The sequence below is a fragment of the Clupea harengus genome, chromosome 23, assembly GCF_900700415.2.
Source record: "Clupea harengus chromosome 23, Ch_v2.0.2, whole genome shotgun sequence".
Lineage (NCBI taxonomy): Eukaryota > Metazoa > Chordata > Actinopteri > Clupeiformes > Clupeidae > Clupea > Clupea harengus.
The window spans coordinates 4,619,656-4,639,497 of NC_045174.1; the positions used below are offsets into that span (position 1 = coordinate 4,619,656).

The 19,842-nt window shown below is 43.3% G+C and overlaps 3 protein-coding genes across 13 annotated transcripts in view; 1 reads left to right on the top strand and 2 right to left on the bottom strand.

The window, feature by feature from the left end:
• Positions 1-175: 175 nt before the first annotated feature.
• On the bottom strand, positions 176-10,754 carry dcun1d3 (defective in cullin neddylation 1 domain containing 3). Of its 3 annotated transcripts, none has more exons than XM_012831070.3 (4): positions 10,664-10,754; positions 8,317-8,388; positions 7,034-7,572; positions 176-2,212 (listed from the first exon to the last, which is right to left on the bottom strand). In XM_012831070.3, exons 3-4 carry the CDS (start codon positions 7,459-7,461, stop codon positions 1,663-1,665), a joined length of 978 nt encoding a protein of 325 aa, XP_012686524.1. In that variant the 5' UTR covers positions 7,462-7,572; positions 8,317-8,388; positions 10,664-10,754; the 3' UTR covers positions 176-1,662. The 3 variants fall into 3 exon arrangements, with proteins under 3 accessions (XP_012686524.1, XP_031417230.1, XP_031417232.1); XM_031561370.2 differs by lacking the exon at positions 10,664-10,754 and adding an exon at positions 10,067-10,429; XM_031561372.2 differs by lacking the exon at positions 10,664-10,754 and adding an exon at positions 8,700-10,058.
• lyrm1 (LYR motif containing 1) lies at positions 10,417-13,126 on the top strand. Of its 8 annotated transcripts, none has more exons than XM_031561381.2 (6): positions 10,734-10,806; positions 12,025-12,049; positions 12,132-12,268; positions 12,398-12,458; positions 12,556-12,587; positions 12,711-13,126. In XM_031561381.2, the coding sequence occupies exons 2-6, from the start codon at positions 12,046-12,048 to the stop codon at positions 12,822-12,824; spliced, it is 348 nt and encodes a 115-aa protein (XP_031417241.1). In that variant the 5' UTR covers positions 10,734-10,806; positions 12,025-12,045; the 3' UTR covers positions 12,825-13,126. The 8 variants fall into 8 exon arrangements, with proteins under 8 accessions (XP_031417233.1, XP_031417236.1, XP_012686500.1 ...); XM_031561382.2 differs by lacking the exon at positions 10,734-10,806 and adding an exon at positions 11,732-11,773; XM_031561373.2 differs by lacking the exons at positions 10,734-10,806; positions 12,025-12,049 and adding an exon at positions 10,417-10,631.
• A 2,644-nt stretch (positions 13,127-15,770) lies between these two features.
• Positions 15,771-19,842, bottom strand: part of dnah3 (dynein axonemal heavy chain 3) — a 32,550-nt gene continuing 28,478 nt past the window's right edge. For both annotated transcript variants that reach the window (XM_031561527.2, XM_042703249.1), the window contains exons 54-61: positions 19,102-19,346; positions 18,694-18,810; positions 18,369-18,526; positions 18,067-18,234; positions 17,659-17,801; positions 17,058-17,262; positions 16,698-16,835; positions 15,771-16,603 (exon numbers count right to left, since the gene is read on the bottom strand). In XM_031561527.2, the coding sequence (XP_031417387.1) occupies positions 16,250-16,603; positions 16,698-16,835; positions 17,058-17,262; positions 17,659-17,801; positions 18,067-18,234; positions 18,369-18,526; positions 18,694-18,810; positions 19,102-19,346 (1,528 nt within the window). In that variant the 3' untranslated portion in view covers positions 15,771-16,249. The remainder of the gene's footprint in view (positions 16,604-16,697; positions 16,836-17,057; positions 17,263-17,658; positions 17,802-18,066; positions 18,235-18,368; positions 18,527-18,693; positions 18,811-19,101; positions 19,347-19,842) is intronic.

A 19,842-nucleotide genomic window follows, 5' to 3' on the forward strand; every position in this document is an offset into this window, starting at 1 on the left:
CACTCACTCACTCACTTAATCCCACCCACCCACACACACACACACACACACACACACACACACAGCCTCTGCAGCTAACACCTGCGTGCTTTCTCCAAACATTCAGCATCAGCAACAATACTTTTTACTGCAACACAGGGCCCTTATATAGTTGTGTGTTCCCATTACTATTTTATTATTTAGGCAGCAATTTCCCTTCTTCATTAAATGTTACATAGAGTACTTCCTGTCTTAAGAGGTTGAAGCGTGCGAGAGACTGAAAATGAGGAGATTGGAAGAGAAAGGGATACCTGGTCCACAATATACCCCCTCAACTCTTCAGCAAACATTATCCCTCCATTTCATACACATCTCGATGTCACCACCACATTAAGAGAGCCATGCGAATGGCACGTCAGTCATCCCAAGGGCATTGTCCAACTTACAAGAGGGACACAATGATTTCAGATAGAAGGAATACATCCTGACATGTTCCCAACTTTGATGCTTCAGATCTCAATGTTGTTAAAGGAATCTGTGGATTCTGCAATAATACTTGTTTTCTACAATGGTTTGAACTGATGAGCCGTTGGGCAACATGGTGCTTTGGTTCGGTGAAAATGCCTCTTAGAGGGGGGGGGATTGACGAGTGGTGGCTAGGACATCCTGGGACATCTTGTATCGCTCAATCTCAGTGCAGCAGCGCAGGGCTTTATCCCGGATCTCATCAGCTCATTTCTGCTGAATCACTTTGCAGTCACGGTGGCCAGACAGATTCATAATTTGGGCCAAGCGTTAAGGTCAGGGCACTATTCTGCTGGAAACTTGAATGATGCAGGAAAAAAAAAAAAAAAAAAAAAATAAAGTATGGTTGTGATTTCTTTCATGAACACACTGTGCCTGTTAGGAGCTGATTTTTGGTGTCGAAATGTTGATGATACCCTCTATGTGCAACGCTTTAAGGCTGACACCCTACGACATTAGCCCAACATTAAACATTATACCCTGCATCCCTCTTTTATCTCCTGTTCTGTCACCCCACAGAGTACTCTCCTCTCTCCCCCTCTTCTACCTCTGAGGGTGCATCCTCAAGGTTCACACATGGCGTGCTGGTTTGGTTGGGATTGGCTCGGGCGTCACCGCCCTGGCTTATGGTAATGTGTGAATGGGATGCCCGTTAAATGTGCATCCGCTCAACACGTACTCCTCTCCTCTCTCTCTCACACACAGACCCTGCAGGTGAAGTGAGCGAAAGACGTGAACCCAGGGGCAGCAGTCGGTGGATTGAGATGCAGCTGCCGACGGGCAGCCACTCTCTCTCTCCCCAGTCACCAGGGCTTCACGGGGGGGGGGGGGCTTGCTGAGAACGCGCGGGGGGGAGGGGGGGTCCTGAAAGGGGTGAACTCTCCACAAACCAGGATGTGAAATACCAAAACAATCATTTACAAAATAGAAACAATAAGTTAAATAGAAGTGCTTAAAAACACCATTTCATTACAGAGCCCTTTCGTAAAAACACGAGAATGGGTGGGGCCGGGGTGGGAGGGGACCACCCTCCCCAAGCAGCCAAAATAATAATATTAATTCTGGTGGAATAGAGATGGGTAATGAAACAGTAATACTCATATCCACCAAGGCCATTTCAAGGGTTCATATCCCAGCATGCCCCACAGCACAGTGCAGTCAGTGAGAAGTCCAGCCCTGTGCTGCTCCCGCTTCAGAACAGTCTGTCAGAGAGGGGGCAGGGCACTCCCCCTCCCCCTGCCCCTCCTCCTCTCCCATTCCCCTCCGTTTCTTGTCCTCCTCCTCCTGTTCTCTCCTCCGGCGCTCCGACTCCCACTCCACAAAGGAGTCGAAGAGGCTGGGCCAGGCCTCGTCCTCGCTGTAGTTGCTAAGGTCGGACCCGATGCTCTGCGTGAAGTTGAGGAACATATTCCAGGTGTCGCGCGAAATCCCACGCACCGCGCACGGGTTCTCCGACAGGAAGTCCAGCCAGCTGTCCAGCACGGACGGCATGTCCTGCGTGAAGACCAGTCTCCAGAGGGCCACGGCGATGCCGCGCTGCAGCGAGCGCTGGCCCTCGTCCACGTCCAGGCCGAACTGGAAGGTGAAGCGGTACAGGTCCTTAAAGCTCTCCTCGCCCCGCGCCTCCTCCATCATCACAGAGAAGCGTGAGCAGATCCCCTCCGTGCTGTCGGCCTGGATGGCACGGCAACCGTCCACAAACTCCTTTCTGCAGGGAGCCGCCGAAAGGACCGGAGCAAGGGAGGACAGAGCAAAAGAAAAACAGAAAGAGGGTATAGAAATGGGAAGGAGAGAAAGAAAGAGAGACACACAGGAAGACAGAAGAAAAGAGGAACAGCAAAATGAACAAAGATAAGTGAACCAGAACACAAAAACAACATATATTTACACAACCAGCGGCAACATTCTCATCAGATAGAGCCACACTCACACACACACTTGAACTAACCCTAACCCTCATATTCTATACACCACCTCAACACACCTGTGAAGAGCAGACACTATTTGTCTTTCCACTGGCAACAGAGATGTAGTACTGGAGTCCAAATCAAGTCATGTTATGTTATTCGTAACTAGTCTCAGACTCCAATATGGAGTTGACAATTCCAGCAATTCTGTGCACTCTAATGGAACCCTTTTACGAAGAATGATCTTAAATTTAATTTCTAACATTGCACGTTTTACCAAACAAAATGCCTGCTCCTTCCATAAACACCATACAATCAGATGAATGGACGTTAGAGTTGAGGTGAGCTGCCTTTTGCAATTGAAGCAAAAATACTATTCGATAAATCACTGGGAACTATCTGATTACTCTTCGACTATACACCCCCCCCTCAAAGACAGAGAAAAAGAGAGAGAGAGAGAGAGAGAGAGAGAGAGAGAGAGAGACCCATAAACACTTTACCTGAGTTTGCACTGCACCACATTTTTGTTTATTTTTTCCACACAGAACTATTTAACAGCTGTAATCTTTGGCTCTGCATGTTTCTCCTGCTTGTACAGTAGCATCTAATCTCACAGCTCCACACACGTTTACTGGCGCCTGGTAGTAACACCTTCTTCATCTTTGGTTGTTCAATGGCAGTTGGCAAACAGCTGTTAGGTGCATTACCGTCACCTTCAGACGGTAGTAACGCATTACTTACTATCAGGTGCCAGTAAAAACAACTAACAACAGTACAAACAAGAAAATAGTCTCAAACTATTTGATATTTTATAATTGAATGCCTATTGGAATATTCGGTAATCATGACCCATCCCTACTTAGATCAAACCTAGATGGGGATGTGGACGTGGACAACATGACTGCAGGCTTGGAGGCTGGAGAGTAGGCGTGAGACTGAAGACTTTCAAACAGATCTGATTTTCACACACTGAACAGGTTTCCTGGGTGAGTCAGTAAACATAGGAAATCCGCCCGGTGTAAATCCATCAGGGTTAACATCTACTGATTGCAAAACTGACTTTACCTTAACATATGAGATCGGCGTGAGAAAACTAAAAAACATTAAAGATATAATAAAATGTTCTGCTGTAACTTCATATTTCTGTACAACATTGGAATCCATCCTGACATTGGAATCCATCAACCTGAAAGTAGATTTCAGGAGTAGACAAAGCCTCCTACACCATGAGGTAGGAGTGTGCAGTTGCTACAGCGGACAGGCCTGTTTCTATGTATTAATGTGATGGTTCAGTGAGGACCAGATGGAGCAAGCTGCTAAACATCCACTGCCAGGAGTGACAGGAGTCAAAATGGGCCTACATTGCTGTAGAATGCTGGACAATGTGGAGTCAAATAAACTAAACTAAATAAAACAAACAAATATGGTTCAATATTAAGGTTGCTTTCACCACAACCTGTGCGGTTTGAACAGACTGATAAAACACAAATTCCTGTACACGTACACCTACCACACACCCACACACACACACACACACACACACACACCTACCACACACACTACAGAGAACCAGAGCTTCACCACATGTTGCTCACCAACCCCACCACGCACACCGCAGCCAGAACTCAGGCCAAGGCCCCAACCCTGGGCTCACAGGAGAGACGACCAAGGGGGCAAGGCCCTGCATTTTACAGCCAGGTCAGCTGTTCGTTCAGTTTCGTTTACAGACAGGTCAGCACCCACCTGTTAATGAGAGCTTAAACAAACAGGTAGAGGCATGCCTGTGTGGGACATCAGAGAGAAGGAAGAGGTCAGAGTGCAGCTCTACACCTGACAGGTCACGACCCCAAGTTTCCTGTAAAACAGCCCTAGGTTACAGCAGGGGGGACCCTGACCCTGACCCTGACTACACACCTACCCTGTCTGGAAGATACATCATGGCCCATGAGCCCTGTGCTTGTCAGGGAATCCCAATCAAGTGTTACTGAATTACAGTGTAAGCCATTACTTTGTTTTGACACTGTTTACAGGTAGGGTAACTGTAATGGGTATTCAAGGCTGGGTGACTTGAGAAGTTAGCATGGTGAAGAATGTTTCTGTTCTTTCACCTTGGCTTCCCTCATCGGCCAGTTCGATGGGTAAAACAGCGTTTCCTCCATGATTTACACAGCAGAACAATGTAACAATGTTGGGGTGTTAATTTAATGGACTTTAAGTACTAGACTACCTTCTGCAACTTCACAATACCCATTTTCATCTTTGTATTTGTTCTGCACACTAAAAATCAGATTGTGCAATGTGCTGGCTTAAAGTCACAAAAGGAGTCGTTTATTGAACGGAGCTATCAATAACAGGGTAACTTGTCGATATATCTGTGAAAATGACAGAACTGTGGATGAGGCCTGTGACAGCACATCTAATAAAATGTCTTCTAAACTAATCCGAGGCATTCAACAGAAGTTTTGACACAAGCTAAGGGAAGTGATATCCCTCGGTTACAGGCTTTCTACACTTTCAATCCATGCCCTCGACAGAGACACGAGACACTTTCTAAACCATTTCAGACTGAGGTTGCCAAAGTTAACCTTGCTGTTAGGGCTGAACGAGTTGGGGAAATAATCTAATTGCGATTTTCCCCCCAAATATTGCGATTGCGATTTAATATGCGATTTTTTTGTTTTATCCTAATTTTTTCCCAACAAATCGTAATGAATGATGACCAACACAATATTAGATACATTTAGTGTAAACTATTATTTCCCACAATTACATTTTTTATTTAACTGCTTATTACAGAATCAAGAACAACAAATCGGTGGCTTTGCCACTGTGCATTTAAGTAATTTTAACAAAGTCATTGTAAGAATAAACACAAGGCATGCACTTTTTAAACACTGGGCAAAATGTACCATCTTAAAAAAAGATTAGAAAATCGCGTTCTATCATATCGCGATTAAATCGCAAATGCAATTAATCGTTCAGCCCTACTTGCTGTTAAGGTTGTTGCCTACAGCACAAGTTGGCAGACAGTGCAACAACTGTGCTAAAACACTCCGCACCATGAAAAAGCCCTTTCAGGTTTAAACACTGACAAAATCATGATTCTCACTCACTAGTGGAAAGGTGATGAACTCATGGCCTGTGCTAGGGAAAGTGAGAATAAAACATGACTACGGTCATTCCTACTTGGGTATTCACGAACATAAACTGAAGTCCAAACCTACCCATCTTTTACCAACCTAATTCGATAACATGTATCTAATTACATGTATTACAAATCACCAACATGTATGGTGTGTGTGTGTGTGTGTGCGTGTTTCTGTGCCATCAGGAGAAATCAGTGAATTATTAACAGTGCCTAATGAGAAATTGAAAGCGGAGATGTGACATGGCATTTCCGTGCCCGACACACCCTTGCTAATGCCTCTTGTGGCAGACTGACTGCCAGTTAACTCCAGCAGGTTCAGCCTCGATCGCCATCGACTATGATGCTCCGTCACAGGCACCTCGGCCAGAGGACATGGTTTCGCTCTGCTCCACGAACGATATTAGGTCACGATCAAACAGGAAAAACTGGAGAAAGAATCTGCTAATATGCATGACTGCCGTTATATGGATATGACAAACACACCCTTGGAGGAGGCTAAAAATATCTGTGGATGGTTGCACAGAAACCGATTTCTCCACAAGCATTATGACGTGGTTGGTGAACTTCTGAGGACGCAGACAATGATCCGGAGGAAGGGCACACCAAGTACCTGGAAACAGGTGTGGTGCTGGTTGGTGCTGTGACCAACTAGAAAGAAATGCATTTATGTCTTAGATGACCAACCTTTCAGCTTGAGCTGCATTCCCGACAAGTACGTAGTTGCAACACCACTAACTCCCAACATTCAGATTCTATGAATGAGGTCTACAACTGGCCACTAACTAAACCAGAGAGCAAGAAATCTCATGAAGAGATGGTAATACATATATTATTTTACCACTGTGGAACATGACCATCTCATAGTGTATATGTACCACCATAGATTAAATTCCAGGAACACTTCAAACCAACATTCTGTGTGTGCAATCAGGGACAATGATTAACAAGAGAGTTTCCTCAGCAACATGAACAACCCAAGTGAGCAGGCAGATGCTGAAATGTCCTCAGGTGATGTCATCAATGTCTGCAAGTGATCTTGCTCAGGAAAAATGTGATAACCGATGTGTGTACAGGCTTTTATCTTTATCACTGACAGACACAAGGTGCATCTTACTAAAGTCTAAATTTGCAGGAAAAACAAGGAATTAACCTTAATGAATCTTAAATGGCTTTTCAACTGTATGTGCAAGATTCTTAACTTAAATAGTACTGTAGTATTAACAAATAAATCTAGACCTTCTCATCACATTATTAAAGAATGGGAATATAATGGTGCTATTTATTCGATTTTGGTCTTGGCCGAAAAAAAGAAAGGGTCATGACTTTAGGATAGAACACTGCTTTTTCACAAGAGCATTCTGCTGTGCAGCTCCAGTCTGATCACACTGTGTGGCCACGTGCCTCACCCAGCCCTTTGTAAACACTCACACCTCAACACATTACTGCAGAACATTTTCTCAGGGAACCTTCTCACCTTGTAAACTTGCACATGGTGGCGGCCTGAAACTTCCAGGCCAGCACGAGGACGCGGAACTCAGCGGGGTCCACGTGCAGATCCTCGCAGAACTGTTCCATGCCCTCCTCCAGGATGGCGTCCTCATGCTCGTCCTTATAGATCAGGAACATCTCCTCGATCCGCCGCAGGGACACCCCTTCCCCCTCTGGCCAACATTCCTCTTTCGGTCCCTCCCCGAGCACCGGGGCTGGGGCAAGGCTGGTCTCCACGGTCACTTCGGGTGCCTTGGTGCCGTTGTAGACGGGCTCGGCCGAGCTCTTGGGACAGGAGTCGTCTTTGTGCCCTCCGCTGCCCTTCTTGCCGTGAGACTTGCCTGACTCCTTGTCTCCACTCTTGCTGCCCAGAGACGAGGAGGGGTTCTTGCACTTCGTGACACACTGGCCCATCTCTCACGCTCTCACTTTCTCTCCTCCTCTCCTCTCCTCTTCAGGTCTGCTCGGCTCCGTCTGCACCCCGGTGATCTGGCCGGCCGTCACTCCTCAACATACCCTCAGGCCCTGGGGAAAACACACACACACACACACACACACACATCAACAAACTTAAAAGGTAAATGTCTGTTAGACCTGCCATAGTAAACCATAGTAGCTGCTTTATAACAGAAAACAAGCTGCTTAATAACAGAAAACAATCTAGCATCTCTTTTTATTTTTGTTACAAATATGTTGTAATTGACTTCTAATAATGCACACAGAACGTATAGATACCCCAGCACAGTCAAATCCAATACCACCTTCAAAGTTCCTACCCGCAGTGGAGGTGTAATGGGTTTAAAAACTCACTCATTTAGTGAAATTCAACACATCAGCACACATAATACACAGGGGAGAAAAGTCAGTTTTGCACACATCAACAAGGCTGGAACCAAGGTCTGCAAGACTGCAGCTATCGGCACTCACGGAAATGGGCATCAACCACAAGGGAAGACTCGCTGAGAAGAGCTGACAGGTGCAGTGCTGAGTTTGTCTTTTAAGGGGCATCATGTCTGTTTTTCTGTTTAATTTGCACTTAATTCCCATGGCAATTCTCATCTTATAGGTTGCAGAATCCACGCAGAATTGGGGTGAGTTGACAGGTGAAGGGCACAGAACAACGCACACCGATTGAACACAGTAGCTAAAGAGTACCCCTGGAGCCAGCAACAGACAGGTGTGAGCAACTGTGCAAATTCAGATGCTATAATCTGCCAGGAAGGGATCCGATGACAATCATCACAAGGATGAAGGGAAAAGAATACTCACCGGGGCAACTGAATGATGGGCAGTGGTGTCATCTGAGAGAGGGACATTGGGGCGACCTTGACATCCGCTGGGCTGTCACAAACAAACACACGCAATATTTCAAAGGGAGGATAATATGATCTGATGCATACACACCTGCAAACGCAGATATGAATGTCAAAATGTGTATGCATAAGGTGTCGCCTTGTATGTGATGTATTTTGCTGTGTGGGTGGCCAGGTTGCTACGGCAGACCACTGGAACCAAACACAGATGTCACCCAGAGAATATTTTGAATAGTCCATTGATAAAACTGCAAGAACTTAATTAAGGATGTTTGAACAACAAAGAGGTTTGTTTTCATATTCTACTCTTAGTTCAAATTGTAGATTGGCATTTAATACCTGGAGTGTATTTCAAGCTGTAATCCAGAGCTGTATTGCTCATCTCAAACTGACTTGCCCTGTTCTTGTCCAAACCTCCCTGATTGTGAACAAACAGGAAACGGTATGACTTGAGAGATTCTTCAGCGACACAGTCAGGTCCTCAGTCCATGGATGAGAGCAGAAAAGGCATTGGGATGGGACGGGGTGGGCATGATTCATAAGACAAGAAAGGTCTCTTATCTCATGAGCTGCTGTCCGTGATTCAGAGGGAAAGATCAGCAGACCAGCGTAAAAGAGGAACTGCATTGTATGACTTCCAAAGAATACGAGTCCAAACCGATGACAGCAGAGGCTGGTGACGAGCATATGATGTACTTAGTGTTACAGGAACTGAAATACCTAGATATACCCAACACTATCCACACTGTAGGCGTCTGACGGGAACATGTTCGGGCATGAAACTCCACATGGAGTGTGTGCACCGCCCGGGACACCGGGGCCATCACAATTCCCCCTTTCACATTTAGAGCATGTAACGTTATGTCAGCGGTGAAACGTGGCCCAAAGTATTATCACTGAGCTCATTCAAACGTGTACCTTCCCAAAGCAACATTTGATCTCACTAGGCGGTGGACACGCTGCCGGAGTGAGGTTAGGTAACGTTACTGTATCTAGCTAAATAATCCATGACTTGAGTAGCGTTGCAGCGGTGTTCGGTGTTTTGGTATTGCGTGTCGGCCTCGGGCCACTGTGTTCCAATAATCAGATAGGTTTGTGATAACAGTAAACACCAATCGATGGCATGCATAACTTACCAAGGTAACAGAGCAATTTAGCTCAGTGTCGCCATTCTCTTAGCTAACAGTATAGCATAGCGACTTGATCCTAGTTTGGTAAAAACCAACATATTCTTCCCTCCCCATCAGTCAACCATAGAAGCTAGATGGTTTGGTACCTGGTTTAAGTCAACCTAGCTAGCTTATTTACACTGCTACTGTTCAATGGTCACAAATTAGCTCGCGACGTGTCCAGAATGTCATTAGAGCGCAATAAAACTTTTCGACTCTGCGACCAGGGTACTCATCGCATGTTTGAACAAAACAAACATTCCGTTTACCATATAAAACAAATTGGAGGAGAACAGATTATCTAAAAGCTATCCTGCCACTAAGCTGGATTCAACAAGACTAACGCTAACGACACAGACTCCCGACTGTCTACTTAGCGAGCTAGCTAGACGTATGTAGCTAACGGTAGCTAGCTGGCTTCACACCTATGCAGTTGTTAAAAGTTGAAGACATGAAAGCGATATCAAAAGTTAGGATGACAACTTGTCCCACTTAGTTAACTACTACACAAACTTCCACATTGTACAATAATCTTACCTGTGAAATCGTAAAGTGTATTCCCAAGTAATTCACGGTCATCACTTCAGCCGTGGTGAGTTCCACATAGACAACGACAAAACAGCCCTGTCGTATTTAGCTAGCCAGCCAGCTAACACTAGCTAGCTAACATGTTAGCTATACAAAACCTTCGGTTTTTAGCATAGGCTCGGTATTGCTGAATATATAACAGTCAGAGAAAGTGTCTGCCTTTTTTGTCAGATTAAAATTATCCCCGGAACAAGCTTAGCCAGCTTGTTTGTGAATTAACAATTTCTTTGTGTTCCTCCTATCCTCTTAGTCATTGACTGGACATTATGGGAATTTTCCCCGCATCATTTCCTGCGGAGAAACGGCGATCTCCACCACTGAACACAGCTTTAGATAGGCTCTGCCTCTCAGATTTATGGGGTTTAAACCGGCTCCTCTTCGACGCAGATGGTTGTGTCCCATATGAGACCTATAACATGTTCAGAGTTACATATCTCTACTTATCTCTTATTTTCGAGCTCAATAAGGATACACTTATACAGTCTAACAATTACATTGCATCGCATTGGATTAGGTGAGTACAAAAAAATCTCAAAATGTACCTACCGATTATAGCCCCTGTGACTGCGTAAAACAAGCGTAGCTTTGAAAGTGGTCATTGACAAGCCTGCATATTGCTGATGTCATCAATTGTGCGACTTGTTGATGTTAGTATGGTTGGTAGTCCATGAATAAACACGCAGCATTTGGTAGGTCAAGCAAGTTATCATCAGTTATACGCGTTTAGTTATTAAGAGAATGTATTTGTGGCAAACACTTTGCAGTAATTTGATAGCTAGTTCGTGTCAGTGCAATGGTCCTCGATTTCAGTGGTTGAGCGGCTTATTAACACAACTAGTTTAGCAGTACGTTTGCTCGTACGTATGTTGCTGTCAAAACCATTTGCTATGCTACTGGAGGTTCGAATGTCACCGATTTTATATAGTATAGAATGCGTGTCACGGTCATGACATCTGTGCTTGGCCAAAGGATAAATGAGAGCCACACCACACTTAGCATTACACCGCTTTGGTTGATGTTGTTGATTAGCCAAACTGTAGCTGTCGCCTTACGCATTTTGTAACGTAACGTGATGATTTTGAATTTGAAAATGAAGAAACATACATTTATTAGCGCTTGTACGATGTCTTGTACATGCTAGATGCGTCAAGCCACCAAACACATTTTAAGAGGATAAATAGCGCTCCCATGTGGTTACTTTTGGTCCTGCTCTTGTAATTTATCATACAGCACGGGGGCCTGCATAGTGTGATAGAGGTCTTTTTGAAAGGTTGAAACTGGATTGCGTAGTTTCGTTGTCAAAAACAACCTCAGGGCCTACGACTGTCCTATGGAAATTATTTGGATTTGACAGTGGTAAATATGTGTTAATGTTATTTAGGTTGTTTTGCTCTGTAAAGCGCCTAGAGACAATTGTATTGTTATGGCGCTATATAAATAAAATTGAATTGAATTGAATTATATTTCCTCAGTCAGTCATGACTATCATGTTTCATGTGACAACATCACAATATCTTGTGTATAAAACTTATGTCATACATAGATGTCTTATACATTACTTGTAAACGTATGTCTACGATGTTTGTGCAAATCTAGATCTGCGAGGTGGAAATTTGCCTATCTACATTCAATGCCAATGGCTGTAACTGTGATTAAGTGAGGAAATTAAATATTGTTCAACTTTCTTTCTCTGTGCCAAGAACATACTAAACCATTTTAACAATGAATATTCAGTGCACAAATTTGCCACTTCAAATTCAGTACCTGTACGTTAATTTTGTCAAACAGATATTCAATTGAATCTAATAAGATTTTGTAAGTGTAAAGTAAATTTCACATGGCTTTGCCAATCTGGTGTTGTATTATTTTATTTCAAAATAAACTCATAAATTCTTATGCATTCTCAGGTACTTGGAAAAAAATCCTAAATGGGTGGGTAGATATTTTACAATGTTGTGTCTTATGAATAGGTCTGCATTGTAATCAAGACCAATGAGTTCAATAACTTGTGCAGAGGTGCTGTCACTGTACCGGAGGATTTTCAGGATTGCACGTAGCTGGCAAGCTCAGAGCGCCCTGCAGCATGACACTGACTCTGAGAGAAGCTATATTGTCCAGGAAGCCCGGACGCTATTTCGACAAAACCAGCAGGTATTGAAATAGGATTTAGCACTAATTCACTCACACTTTTTGTTTTAGTTCTGAAGGCCTTTTCAATCCTCTACAAAGATTGACTACACTCGGTCAATTATTCTGCATTAACTCATCTCTTTATTTCAGTTAACAGAACAGGAGTCTATCAAAAAGTGCATAGACGAATGCAATGCAAGAATAGAAATGGGTACGTTTTTGCCAAATCTAAAGCCATAGAAAGAATATTTCCATGCACCCTAGATCAAAAGTGGCTAATTAATGGCTTAATAAAATTTCTGTTCCAGGGCTGCATTACAGGAACCCATATCCCAGACCAGTGAGTCCAGATATTGTTGTTAAAACCAAGTATTTCAAACTATAGTAGCTTCATTAGGGAATAGTGTTTAGTGTCAACATTACTCTTCCTTAAAGCATTTTTTCGTGTCTGCTTGTTTCACAGACCTATCTGCCTCCAATGGGACTGGCCACACAGAAAGGCAGGAAGTTACGGACTCAACAGAAACTGAGGAAACAAGCCAAACCTGTGTATTTACAGTCCCAGGATGAGACGTGACAGACACACACATGAAAACACTCAAAAATCTATGCGCACAATGACATTAAGGCTTACTTAACAGTTCATGACAAATTTCACCCAAATTATATTATTTCAGATCTCAACAGAAACGTTCTATTAAAGCCATTTCTGTTAATATTATTTCTCAAATAAGAACAGTATTCCTATATTGCAAGTGAAAGTCAGCCTGTCACTGTAAGTGTTCACACTGCCATTGAGTCAGCAAAAGATCCATCTGCTGTAAAATGTAAAATCATTATTTATATTGTTTTATTATATTAAAGTATTTCTTACCACAATTTATGGTTGAATGATTCTCAGTTAACTTGCTGTCGTGATCACACTTGAAGAGTGGGAGCAGGTAGAAGTGTTTGATCAGAGAATGTTATGTGTAACCAGGAATGCTGAAACTGTTTGGGCCTTGGAAAACAAAGGAATAACTGCCAAGATGAACAATATTGTAGGTGCAGCCGGAATGTTACCAACAAAGGAAAACACCTAGCTGGAAGGGTTCCATGAGTGAGAACTTTATGGGACAGTAGAATGCATTAGAGTGTAAAATATTGCCGAAAGATATAATTAATCTGACTCCATTACACTACTAAATGACCCACATTACTACCATGTAGTGTGTAAACCGTTAAGCTTAAATGTTGTAAGAATCAGTTAAACTGAATGTAATGTCACCTGTAATGTAAAATTCAGTTATACTTTAAAATAAAGTTTAACTGTAAATAATATCAAGTGAACAAACATGTTGAATACCAATTAGACCAAATGTACTTAAATGCATGAGATAGTGTAAACCCAAACCTGAGATGAATGAGTGACAGACATAGTGAAGGAGAGACAAATAGACAGAGTGATAGAGTAGGAGATCAGGGAAACAGAGGCTCCCCAAACTCAAAGATAGAGGAGGAGAAGCAGCAAAAGAAAGGGAAGAGCCCAAAGACTTTACAGTGTTTAGTTTTGTACCTCAAGACCTGTCCCTATGCATTTACCACAAAACATCCCTTAAGGCCACATTCTGTCCCTGATACTCTAAGACAATATTCTCCTCCCACCAACCCTGGTCATCTGAAAATGCCCAGGCAGAGGTAACAATGGGACTAGTTTGATTACACAACCACAGCAGATACTTCACATTGCAATGAACCCATTAACAGACTGCTGCCCACATCAAAAGGATCAATTCAAGACCAAACATGAATATGTTTCATTCATAAACATTTGCACACACAATCACAAATCTCCTTAGGTTCTCTTTGACAAAGGGGGGGAGGCTGAAGCAATCAACCAGATACTACAGCAATGCAGGATGTGGCAATTAGTTCAACTGTGGCTCAGGCTCTGGGGTGTCTAATAGCACTCAATGCATGGCGGTTGCTATTACAGTTTTTTTCGATTGCTTTGGCACATTTTTCCATTCGCTGTTTACTTTTTCAAAACAGCTCACACACAGCCCTTAACAGAAGGTGAAATGACCAAAACACTATATGATGTTTGCAGAATGACACCACCTTCTCAAAACTTATCACACAGCCATCAAAGCCAAACATTTCCATCAAAACCTACAATTTGTGCTCAATTGAAAATGTATGTTTTTTCATTTATTTAACAATGGATAACAAAATTCAAACTACAGCTATCAATATCAACCTCTGAAACCATCACTTCAACTTTTGTGCAACACCCTCACAGTATTGCCCACCACTGACAACATACTACAATTTGGGTTTTGCACTGGGCACTCTTACTTAGGGAATATACTGTCAGAAAGTATTTGAAATCTGAAAATTTGTATACAGTAAAATATTGTAGTTGTTTTTGTATTGCTAAATACTATAAAACATATTCTAAACAAGGACCTGTCAACACCATTTGTTCTACTGTGTACAAAATGGCAAAGATTCTGACTCAAAAATATTTATTGCAGTCATTTTTCCACATTACATGTATATTCAGTAAGAAGTCACAATGTTTCAATATACAGCAAAATGGTCAAACTGTTCTGCAGTGAACTTTCTCCCCCTGCCTTTACAAAAGTATAGAAATGGTTCTTGCCAAGAGTGCAAATACAGTGAAACACAGTACAGTCAATTGACTGTAAAGGCCAGCAAAGTGTCATTGTCATTGCCGAACGTACAAACAATTGATGCCACAGTATGACGGCTCAGGTTTGGCTGAACCCTTTGGCCAGCCTCTCTCATGGAGAGGTCATGATTGACTACGTGATCAATGACTGTTGCCCTAATTTCATTAGAGCATCTTACACTAATTCCACTACCCCTGACAGGGGCCCATCTACCTCTACCACAGCCTCTTCCTTGTCCTCGTCCTAGTCCTTGCTGAGGTTGTTGGTGGCGGCCTCCTCGATCCATGCTTGGTATCAACTTCAATCTATTGACCTCTTTTAGACGTTGAGAACTACTTGATTAGTTTTGCACAGAGAGTTCACACAGGTGCTGACGATATTTAGAATATAGAGAGCAGTTTCAGTAGGCTGCTACTAAGTGTCTACAATGTGTTGACATAGTTATTCAATTAGGCTTTGTGTCTTTCTCTGAGAAAAAGTGTTAACTGTTTTGAAAAGTGTGTTAAAACTCAAAGAAATTTGTGTGAAATCAATGAGAAATAGTTAACCCATTCGCCAGAGAAGACTCTTGCTGTGCAAAGAAGATGTGAGCATTAGATTAAGTTGACCCATGATTCTCTAAATGTGTGTAAGCAATCAAGAAAAACTGTAATGCAAACTGTGCGGGTTGAGAAGCTGACCTTTAACCCCATGGCCAACACACAGCAGAACCATTTTCTGGTTTTAATCATTCTCAGAGTGAATTTTCCCTCATAATATCCTTATACCTTTTACTTAAGTGAAATTTGAAGAGATTCATTATGTAGCTGTTGAACTACAACCATTTTCACAATACTTGCTGTAGGCCATTAGTTTTTTTCTTGATTTAATTTCTCTATATATTATATTGGATTATTTCATTTTGAAATGATTACCTTGTTTTCACAATATGACCTAATAGGAATGAAATAGAAAAAGTCACAGTATTCCTTTGACCCATCATTCTCAGTTGTATCCAATGGCAACATACTGTTAAAGTAGCATGAAAGTGCATGAAAGTGTAACTGTATATCCATCTTTGCCCTGTAGCTGCAGTAAATGCATTGATTCTACACTTATAAATGAATGCTCTATTGAAGACCATACCCTCACATCTGTATCCCTCTAGTCTCAGTTCAGCACACACACTCACACACATCCCAAGGCGGCAAGGCCTTTTAAGCCAGTCTGATTGGCTCTAGTTAACATGCTGGAACATACAGACCTGATGTGATAAACCTTTAATAAACGTGTTGTTTTGTAGACTCAGTCTGTTATATGTATGTCTGTGAGCATGTGTGTGTCCTCCTCAGTCATCCAGCTGGCACAAGCAGGCCACCCCTCGGTTGACCCAGTGCTGCTGGGGCCGGTTAGAGGTGATCTCGATGGGCAGCACGAAGTTGGTGGAGTGGCCAGTGGTGGACAGAGTCCCCCGCCGGGCGCTGGTCTTATACACCGGACACACGTACACGTTTTCATGCTTGAACTTGGCACTCTCGCCCGGCCTCAGCCAGATGATGGGCAGGGTGTCAAAGAGGATCTTGGGGAGGGACTCGCCAATGTGCATGTGCTCGCGGTCCCAACGCGCTCCCTCCATGAAGAGGCCGTAAACGTAGGCGCCGTCTACAGGCTTCTGCTCGACATGGCTCTCGTGTTTGGTCACCTGAGACATACACACACACACACACACGGTGAGCAAAGAAAGCCTCTCCCCCTCGTCTCCGTTCTTCACACTCTACTTGTACGGTTTTCCTTACGTCAAACTCAAAGCCGATGTAGTCAATGGGGATGGTGTATTTGCGAGCGTAGTTCTGGCAGACCCCTGTGAGGAACGACTGCGTGAAGTAGAACCCAGAGAGCCAGAAAACGCTTGGGGGTCCATTATCGATCCAGTCCTTGATGGCACACACACACACACACACAAAAGGCAATGGAAGTCAAACTCTGTGTATTGGAGACTGGGATGATATGTATTAGTCTACAACAGAAACTTGAACACGCTTGCAAAAAAAAGTGTCAGTACTCAAAATGTCCATAATTTGTAAGTATGAGCAAACACTCCCTTTTCTGTGTTTTTTTTAATAGTTCAGAGTTCAGAGTTCAGACTGTGTTCCCACCTGGAGGAAGTGGAGCCTCTGAAGCAGGTCTATGACGTAGCCGCCCAGAGGTTTGAGGGAGGGATAGGAGCGGGACGCCCACGCGGCGGGAACACGCCCGATCACCATGCTGTTGAACACGCCCTCCAGCTCGGATGACATCACCACCTGTCCCTTCATAGCCCGCCGGATGTTCACCAGAGTGCTGCGCACCACCTCCGTCAGCCTAATCGGCAATCATGGCAGAAACACTCAGACACACACCACCTTCAGTCTGGTCAGCAATCAGTACGCACAGGAAGCACCCGGTGCATTATTCAATTCAATTCAATTCAATTCAATTCAATTCAATTCAATTCAAATCAATTCAATTCAATTTTATTTATATAGCGCCAAAACAATACAATTATCACTTCGCAGCAGTTCTCCTATCATCAGTCTGAGCATGGCCAGTGCTGCTAAATTATGAACGAGATTGATAAATCTTGCTGAAAGTTGTTTTTATGATCGTGAATCAAGAGATCGGTTGCTTTATTTTTGCCCTCTGTGTTTTACATTAGTTTATGAAAGGTTGGATAGAAGAGAGATCTTGTGTTTGTGAGTGTGCATGTGTATGTCATACCTGTTGAAGCGAATGAGCTCCTGTCTCAGTACTGTGTTCATTGACTCCTCATAGAGCACTGGGTATTTCTTTATCACCTTTTCCAAGTCAAAATCTGCTGGCAACTTGCAGAGAATATCCTCTGCCAACTCATCCACTATCATCTACACTCAAACACATACACAGCAGTAGAAAGTGCATGAGTTGGTCTTGATTGAATGATTCGCTATGTTAACATTTACATCCAGTTAGTTATCTGCAGCTACTGTGTTTAATAGACACAACCGAGGCATACTACAGTTAACCCTAGTATATAATGGGATCAATTCAGGGTCAACAATGCATCAGCACATAAACATACAAACATATAAACACAAAAACCATACAAATCACTCAAGGGTCAGCCAGAGGTCAAACCCACATCCTCACCTGTGGTGACTTGGCTCCACCCCCTGTCTGTCTGGGTAGAGTCAGCAGAACTCCATCTAGGAGTTGATTGGTCTCCTGGTTGTCCTTGGTGATATCCGCATTGCTGTGCAGGCCAAACACACCAGGCTCAGCACTGATTGGTAGATTGCGGATGTAGTCGACATAGCTCTGAGGAAAGATTGAGATTTAATGAGTGACATTCACAGGTAACATTATCAATATTTAAGTGTCAAGTACAACAATTGTGAAGTGTTTCTGCATAATAATTGTGCGAGATACTGTGGAAATGAGAGTGTGTTTACCTGATAGGGACCATGAACAGGGACATAGTAGAGGTCGCCCTCACACAATTTATAGCAGTCCTGCTCTAGAATGTTGGTGTTGAAGAAGATGGATAACAGGGACAGCAACAGTCTCCTGTCCTTATCATCAGTCACCCTTCCTCCATAGTTACACTCCCCTGGTGAGAAGAACAGACATGTTTTAAACACGTGAACCACATACAGTACAATCCATGACTTTATCTTTCAAGCTCTACATTCGTTTGAGCATGTGTGTGTGTGTATGTGTGTGTGTGTGTGTGTGTGCGTGTGTGTGTGTGTGTGTGTGTGTGTGTGTGTGTCTAACCAGCCAGGTAGGTGAGGGCCTCCAGTGGAACCTCCACATACTCCTCAAGGAACATGTGGATCTGCCGCATAGTGATCCTCAGGTCTGACTCATTAAACTCATATGGGATATTCCACCCTGTGCAGTACACATACACACAAACATGTATCATTTTACCTACTGAAGAAGTCATACTCCAGTCTCCACTGTTGTCAGGTAAACTGTCAAGGGTGTACATGACAAAACCATGTATCTGTGTTAATAATTTGTGGTATTATAGGTAATATATATATATATAGGCAATATAGGTAGTCCTTCTAACAACAACAGGTTATATACAGCACAGCCCTATCCTGAAGATCTCCCGCTCAAAACCAGGTGATGGATATCAAACATCAGAGAAGGATGGGCATTTTTGGATATTCTAACCCATTGGTCCATAGGTTCTCCTCTCCTGCACCAGGGCGTGGAAGAAGCAGATCCCGAAGAGCAGCTTCTGCCAGACCTCCTGTTTGCTGGAGCTGAGGAAGAAGTTGGTGTCAGAGATGGGGTCGTTGAGGTAGGAGCGCAGCACGTTGGCTCGCAGGCCTTTGGGCGGCTCGTTGGTCATCTTGACCCCGTTCTGCAGGATGCTCACAGGGAACTTGTCTGAGGGGTAGCTGGTAAGCCATAACCTGAGGGGAAAGGGAAGTTTGAGATTTAGTGTGTGGAATATGAGTGTATTCAAAAGGTATTCCAATTGGATGGACACATTTCCTGAAATTTGATGTCATGTCATGTTAAGTCTTTACTCCTGAACACAGCTGATAGGTGAAAATTCACCCTAGTTACCTTAGGACTGCATATAAGTATATTTATTAGACAAACAACCATTGCAATCGGGCTCACTCCCAGCACAAGGCTGAAAGTGAAGCCATGATAAACACATCACACAAGGTTTATATAGACAGAAGTTTAGCGTTCAGCAGAGATAACTACGTGGTGGATTTCTGACGTCCGAGGCAAGGATGGAAGTTTTGCGGAAGAAGCACAGTTCGACCCTTCTTATCACTTCTGGTCTAAACATGCTCTTGTACGTATGCAGACTAAGTGGCACCTAGTATTCTACGTTACACACACACAGAAACACAGAAAAGCCATGTTCCTGCTTTCATAAGCACATGATTTATA

Coding starts and splice junctions, on each gene's coding strand:
- dcun1d3 (XM_012831070.3), bottom strand. CDS start 7,461: ATGGGCCAGTGTGTCACGAAGTGCAAGAACCCCTCCTCGTCTCTGGGC. Junction 2,213..7,033: donor ACCATGTGCAAGTTTACAAG/GTGAGAAGGTTC, acceptor GGCTCCCTGCAG/AAAGGAGTTTGTGGACGGTT.
- lyrm1 (XM_031561373.2), top strand. CDS start 10,505: ATGGTTGTGTCCCATATGAGACCTATAACATGTTCAGAGTTACATATC. Junction 12,269..12,397: donor TATTTCGACAAAACCAGCAG/GTATTGAAATAG, acceptor TCTTTATTTCAG/TTAACAGAACAGGAGTCTAT. Junction 12,588..12,710: donor GGAACCCATATCCCAGACCA/GTGAGTCCAGAT, acceptor CTTGTTTCACAG/ACCTATCTGCCTCCAATGGG.